Source organism: Semicossyphus pulcher, unplaced genomic scaffold (genome assembly GCF_022749685.1).
Source record: "Semicossyphus pulcher isolate SPU_LCO1_2020_fin unplaced genomic scaffold, fSemPul1.0.p SCAF_12, whole genome shotgun sequence".
Taxonomy (NCBI): domain Eukaryota; kingdom Metazoa; phylum Chordata; class Actinopteri; order Labriformes; family Labridae; genus Semicossyphus; species Semicossyphus pulcher.
Window position 1 is genome coordinate 24422045 of NW_027211626.1, and position 7521 is coordinate 24429565.

The 7521-nt window shown below is 40.7% G+C and overlaps 1 protein-coding gene across 1 annotated transcript; it reads right to left on the reverse strand.

The window, feature by feature from the left end:
- Positions 1–386: 386 nt before the first annotated feature.
- Positions 387–5146, reverse strand: LOC138588968 (E3 ubiquitin-protein ligase RNF166). The gene is made up of 6 exons (XM_069659228.1): positions 4968–5146; positions 2461–2617; positions 2003–2115; positions 1029–1143; positions 768–875; positions 387–627 (listed from the first exon to the last, which is right to left on the reverse strand). Exons 1-6 carry the CDS (start codon positions 5144–5146, stop codon positions 562–564), a joined length of 738 nt encoding a protein of 245 aa, XP_069515329.1. The 3' UTR covers positions 387–561.
- Between the last annotated feature and the right edge of the window lie 2375 nt (positions 5147–7521).

The following is a 7521-nucleotide window of genomic DNA, read 5'->3' on the forward strand; positions in this document are numbered from 1 at the left end:
TTACTTACAGTGAAACACAGCAATCAGGATGTCTTAGCATGTGACCAGTGATCCACTGATGAGGGTTTTAAAGTCAGCAGGCTTTGACATTTTCAAACTCAAAGAGTAGTTTTTCCGTGGATGTAGCCCTTCATGCTGTGGTGGTCCAGACGGCAGCCGTGAGTTGATGGACTGTTCTTAAAGTCAGCATGTGAGGGGTTATGTTTGGTATGATCCAAAGAACCTAACTTATTTTGATTAATCCCAAACCCTCTGGATGTTTTCTTTCATTAAATCCCCAAAAAAGCAAAGACGATATTTCCAAACTGCTTTCTTTATGTGGCACAGAAAACTTGCTGTACTGCTACACCAGGAAACGCCGTGAAAAGGAAGTGAGGTTACCACCGCATCTGAAGCTGGCTGGACTTTGTGATGTGGTTCTCTGTGGAGTGTGTGAACATGGCTGGGTCAGGTATGTCTGTTGGCTGGATGATACCTTCTGAGCCATGGAGGAACAGCAGCAGTGCAGTTACGGTGGAGTTGGGGGCGAAAGGTGAGAGGATTGTGATGGTGTGACTGTCGTCAGTTTTCAGCCAGTGATAGTGCCAGAGCTGCCTGCAGTGCTGCCTCTTCATCAATGCTGTAGTCCTGACAGAACAAAAGATTTACTATTAGATTTGAGCGATACCACTGACTCAAGCAGGAGAACCTGTTTTCTTTGAGCTTTCAGCAGAACTCACAAATAATATTTTGAACAAGACAACACAAGTCATCAGCATTAGACTTACAACAAAGGTGTCATAGGAGAACTTGTGTCTGTGGAGGAGATGCTGGAGGAAGTTTGAGCTCTTATAGCTGGGGTCTCCCCATGGCATGGCTGAACACACTGGACACACCTGGAAATGCGAGCAAGCTCAATATCAAGCTCCCTTTCTTTGCCATTGTAGTACTATTTTCTTGCGTGCTTTAGCTTGTGGAAGACTCTACTTGTTCACAGAAACAGTGGGCACAGGTAACAGGCAGGTGAGTAGGTATGTAGAGGCTCTCACCACTTTATTAGGGTCATTGCGGTGGTTTTCCATACAGTGCTTCACCAGTTCCTGCTGGTCCAGGTTTCTGGCTCCACAGAACGGACACACAAATGTTGACCGGTTCGGAATATTGCTACATATGAGAGGACACACGGACAAAAACAGAAGACAGGACTTGTTACAGGCATGTAATGTAGTAGCTGATTACATCCTTTTAAATGGTTTTCGCATTTGTATAGGCTTGGGCCTCTAATGACTCACAATATACATTGTGTTTACAAGCTTTCAAAAAATGTCTGATTTGCTCACTTAATTTTGACTTAGTATGTATCTCTACTCAGAGGAGTCAGAATATATAGAATACAATGGAATGTATACGGAGCAATGCACAGCTTAGGTTATACAGTTGTAGCCTATGTATACTCTTGCATTAAAATGTAAGCATCTTAAGAACAAACAATGATAATTTTGACAACAACATCAAGCTCCAATAAAGCTTTTAATAGTGCCACTGTGGCTGGGACTCATGGGAACTGTAGTTTTTTGCTGTTCTTGAATATTTCAAAAATTCAGTGTAGCAGTGTACTTTTAAAAAAAAATGTTCTCATGTAAATATACGCTATTTGTTCATGTAAAGTTCATGTTGTGATGCAGCTGGGGCGGCTGTGGCTCAGTGGCAGAGTCGGTCGTCTCTCAATCAGAAGGCTGGCGGTTTGATCCCTGACTGCTAACAGCCACATGTCGAAGTGTCCTTGGGCAACACACTGAACCCCAATTTGCTTCCAGTGGCACAGCCATCAGGTATGAATGGGCATAGATCTGATTGGAGACTGGCACTTGCTACTTCCTCTGCCATCAGTGTGTGAATGTGTGTGTGTGAATGGGTGAATGTAACATATAGTGTAAAAGCAGCTTTAAATTGTCTGAAGACTAGAAAAGAGCTATACACGTACAGTCCATTTGTTAAGCGTGGACATGGTCAGAGTGTGTACCTTGGTATAGGTTGGGAGGTGGGAACAACAGGAACAAACTTGGGACAGTTGGCTATCTGCTCCTGTACTTTAGAACAGGAAGCAATGTGAGACCTCATCTTTAGCAGAGCCACCTGAAAACAGACACACGCACACACACACACACACACACACACACACACACACACACACACACACACACACACACACACACACACATTTTATTCACAGCCTCGTTAGTGTTAATTGCTGCTTTCTACCCAGAGAATCTAACCTACTGCTAATGACCAGCTGTCCTGGCTATACATTCACATTCCCAACACAGTTTACATAACCCTTAATGTACAACCTTAAACCTTGAGAAACCTGCCTAACCTGCAAGCCAAAAAAACAACTACACCAAATAATTAACATATACCCATTATGCTGAGTTGCACCTATGAATTTTTTGACGTGAATAATAAATAGTTAATACCTACCTTCTTGCTACAACCCCTGCAGGGTGCTTTGTATGAGGCCAGCTGCTTCTCCACACTGGAAGAGCGCTCCACTTTCTTGGGGTCGAAGGGGACGCGACAGAGGGGGCAGAGGGGCGAGGTCACTTGAAGACATGGCTGCAGACAATCCCCACAGAACCTGGAACGGCAGACCAAAGCCCACAGAGGAGTAAAGGTTAAGCTTTTGTTAAATGGAACCTCAATGATGGTTATGAGGGAGGGGCAATCACTGCTCCCTCTCATTCCCGTTCAGATTTATCCTGCTGGTATAGGGAGCCCCTCTCTTACATCAGTCTACCTCTACCCCTCAGTTACACCAATACTCAACAAGAGAATGAGCCAACAGAACTTCATGAAACCCTCATCAGTATGTTTGCTCAGCATGCAGTTTCACCACGTTAATCTAACATATTTGCATTTGAGAGTACTCTGTTATAATAAGGTTGTTGAATCTTGTTGATTAATAAAATAATAAACACAAACTAAGTTATTTAGTTACTAGGTTTTATGTAAGGTTTAACAATTCATCAGTTATCAAACTTATTTTATGTCCTTGCTGTCGACTTTGGTTGCGATTAGCACTTATGCAATAAATGATCATATGGGATTATGTTACTGCTACCATTTATAAAGATATGAACTTTGTTCGTGTCATAATAATTTGCTCCAGGGTGCCTGATAAATACCACAACTCTCATGAGCCCAAGGGGTGAGTTCAGCTCCAGATGCAGTTTGGAAAATAGATTGCTAGCACGGTCAGGATTCTTATTGTAGAATTTTGAAAAGGACTGAAACATAGCTGCTGAAATCCTCCCAATTTGGTTGAAAATAGTGAATTCAGATACAAGGTTCAATACACAGAACATGGTGTCTCTCTGTAAGGGAATGCATGGGTTGCGACTCAAAAGGAAGTAGAGCAAATAATCTGTTCTGGGTGGATTCATAAATTTACCTGATGTTTAACTGACATTTATTGAAAACAAAGTAGAGAGATGGTTCTGTAACTGGCCATGTACAGTTGCGTTTGCATGTATGGTAAAAGGCAGTGAAAAGAAAGCATCACTGTTAGTGTTTCCTAAAGATTCATCCATCCCCATCAGCAGCACAGGAGTAAGAATAGCTGTATTTTTAACTAGAAATAGAACAGAGGTCTGGTCTGCTCTTTGTTGTTCATGATGTCTTTGGTCTTGTAGCCTGATGCTATCAAACCTCTTATTTGTCTTAAAATACAATCTGCAAACCAGCAGGGTGTCAAAATTCATTTTACCTCATAAAATGACTGACAGCTTATTTTACTTTCTCTTATTATTCTGTTGCATAATATTGGTCCTAAGAGATCTGTGTACGTCTGCAGACAGACTGGTGCCACCTCTTTATCACGTGATGTCCCCCCTGTCAGTGAGGAGCTTCTAACTAGTGTCACTGGAACACTCTGCCATGGAGGTGGGTGGCAACTAAACTCTCGGCTGCACCCTATCAAGTAAGTGTTTGATGAAGGTGTCAGAAAGCACATAAAAGCAACTGCACTTCAGCTGTCTCTCACATGCCTGAACACAATGAACTCGAGAACTGTCTTATTTGAGTTGATGGTAATAGAATAATAAAATATTACAGTACTGTTGCTGCATACAGGACGCTTGTGGGGAAACAATCATGTGTCCAAAGCAATGAGGAACAATGACGGTCTAAGAAGAGTAATACAATTAAAAGTGACTTCCCACAGGCCACTACACAGCTTCACACATCTGTGTAGTGTGGAGCTGACCAATATTGATTTTTTTAGGCCAATATTGATGATGGAGAGTTCAAGTCTTCTCATAAGGACATGATTTTAATACATTTTTCAAACATTGTTGATGCAATTATTATCGAATAATTGTGAAGTATTGTACAGAACAGAATGTTTCACTGTGCTCTCTGAAGGACATGTAACTGACACTCTATACTACCTCAAACCTACCGTAGTTTATGTGCAGTACATTTTGTAATGTAATGGCCTACATATCATGATTTAATCAAACAATGTAAAAGGCTCTGTTTGTAAACCAATTAATTTATGTCAAAGACACAAAAATATTGGTGCATCGCATTTAAACATTTAGGGTTTAAAAACATCTGGTGAATAAAATTTTTGATAATAATTTTAATAAAACGTGAAATTATTTTAAAATTGAGATTTGATATCATTTTAGAAGATGTATGACAACTACTCAATACAGAGAATCCCGTGATGTTTATGAAGCTTTACCAGCAGTGTAGTGTTATCATACACTGAGTGTCATAATGATAGATTGAATCTCTGTCAAAGGCGTTAGACATTAACTGCTGAGTTATTAAAAAAAACAAACAGTAAGAGCCAAAATAACTCAGATGAGCTGCTCCAAACATGTAAAACACAATATAATAAGAAACGAAGCCGTTTGCTTCGCCGTAACTTTCTGACTGCCCAACACAATCACACACATCCAAACAATAAGTAGCTGCTTTACGTGTGAGCACAGCTGGCGATGCTGACGGGCTTGTGGTAGACCTCCAGGCAGATGGGACACGAGAACTGGCTCTCGATGCCCTCAGCCGGGGCAGCCAGTGCACCTGTGCCGCTGTTGGGTTGCTGCTGCTGGCGGAGCTGGGTGCTCGCCGAGACAAAGCTCCGAAACATCGCCATCATGGAGCTGGAGAGGACCTGAAATTGTCGACAACAGCTCGCTGCCCGAGAGAGGAAGCTGTCCAACTGTTTAAACTGCAACAGCCTATTGTATTATCCGTACAGCAGTTTGAATATATGCCGTACAAACATGATGGCCCTTCAATCTGCTTGTTATATCATTATCTTCAACAAACCAAAACATTACTTTTTCCTGGCTGGAGAAGACATGCCGGAGAAGTAAACATTGGGAGCAGTGCTCGTTGGTGAGTGTCAGCGCGTTGCTGCGAGGATGACCTGGATAAAAAACACAAATGTATAAACCCAAAGAGGACCACTAATGCTGTATCCAGGTGGTTGTCAGATTAGCGCTTCTCGACAAAAGCCAGTGAACGCTTGCGAAGGACACGAGAGGCTACAACAAAAGCCTTCCACGCGCTGTGCTTTATGGAGGTTGAAGTCCTACTGGTCATTCACGTACGCTACTCTGCATTCCTATTGAACTGCAATCCCAGACGCCAGTTTAGTGGTCTATAGTAAGCGGACTTGGCCAAAAGTCCTAAATAAAAAAGAAGAACCTTGCGTCATCACAATTCAATTGTAACGTCGTGTCATTGTATTTGATGCAAGATTGACAGGAGCCTATAGCCTAAGAATTTACAGGGAAAAGTGCATCAAACCAACAGTGGCACGTGCTTTAATAAACCAAACTTTGCACATAGGTCATGTCCTTAACTGGCTTCAGGGCTGTATGGTACAGACTAAAGTAAAACATTTTGAAAATTAAAAACAAATTAGTTGTACCTGTTGCAACCTATAGGCCTACCAAAATGTAGGCCAAATTTAGCAGAAATATTAACACACTTAGAGATAGCAGGAATCATAAACATCATCACTCTGTTCTGATTAAAGAAGTATCTCCTCCTACATTTGCTCAATTGACACGTGATTTGATTTGTCAATAGTTGAGTCCACGTTGCATTAAAATGCTTGCTGAAAACAGCTACTGCAAATTCTCCCTTAACAATACTCCAATTTCCATGAAAGAAGTGTTTGATGTTGTGGAAGATGGAATGTGTTTAATTTAAAATTTCTCTCTTTTTTTTTTACTGAAATTTTTATTTTAGACTCATACAAAATACTGTCAATGGGGAAAAAAGCATCTTTGAAAATTAGCAGGTATGGAGCAAAAAAAATTTCTGAAGAAAAGAAAAAGATAAAATAAACCACAGACATTCTTGTCTAGATAAAGTACATATTTGATGTGATGTGAGCCATATTCGACATTTTATACCTCCCCAGACATTGGGTTGCTTGAATTTTGAATACCAACTTTACACTGCCATATGCTGTATACAGTGTTGGGATTACTTGACTCCTTACTTGAGACTCAACTATATAAGAATGGACTTCCTCCAATAAGGGTGCCAAACCAAAGAGCAAAAAGCTAACATACATGCACTATATCAATCAATCGATTTTTATTTGTATATGACCAGATCCTAACTAAAATTATCTCAGGACACTTTACAAGGAGTATATCAACAGCCTGGACCACTGGTTTGCCTGCCAGCTTATTTTATCTGCAACTAAATAGAGCAGGGAAACCTGAACTCAGCAGCCTCTAAAGCCCACAGCAGCAGCATTTATGTTTATTTTATGATTACTAAAAATATAGTTTTAGTCATTTTCCAAACCGTTGAATTGTCAGAATACTTATACGGATACCTTCGAGTACTGTATGAAAATGAACTTGCAGCTACCTGCTACTGCCCTCCCTCCAACCACGACCCCTCCCCTGCGTCTCTCCTGCCATGCTGCTTAATGCAGTGACTCTTCTTTTCTTACATGTTTCTTTTGGTCGCCTTTTTTTCTCTTGATATTTTAAGCCCTGATTTTTTTTAAGTCACTGTGATATTCAGTGAAACAACAAATGTTATGTCTTTTAAAATACAATGGACTCATAGGACCTACGTTTGGACAGAACATTACATTAACTGACCACTAGGTGTCTCTAGTTGATTGAAGATAAACTGGCTTGTCTTGGTGCACAGTTAACCCTGGACAGCTGTGGCGTGTAGGCTACTTTCCTCTGTGGCCTGGTGTTGTGTATGAAGAATACATTGCAAATTTGCCCCATCTATGCCATTGTCTTTTATTGCATATCAAATTATTGATTTCTATACCTTTCCTTTTTCTTTCTCCAGTGAGAAGAACTGTGGAAGGTGAAGTTTTGAGAATGGACCCAACTGCTGGATGCTAGGTTTTTACATTTTTATTTGCAGAGCAAGTGAACACATGTACTTCATCAAAAGATTCTTCAAACTGTAAGGGTTCATTTCACTGCTCTGAAAGGTTAGGAGGCATTTTAACAGTAAATATTATGTAGCTGAAAGTGA

Excerpts from the sequence above, each read along its gene's own strand:
- LOC138588968 (XM_069659228.1), bottom strand. The coding sequence starts at position 5,146 with ATGATGGCGATGTTTCGGAGCTTTGTCTCGGCGAGCACCCAGCTCCGC. Across the intron at positions 2,618-4,967 it reads ATCGCCAGCTGTGCTCACAC|GTTCTGTGGGGATTGTCTGC; the intron begins GTAAAGCAGCTA and ends CTGCCGTTCCAG. Across the intron at positions 2,116-2,460 it reads GCAGGGGTTGTAGCAAGAAG|GTGGCTCTGCTAAAGATGAG; the intron begins GTAGGTATTAAC and ends GTCTGTTTTCAG.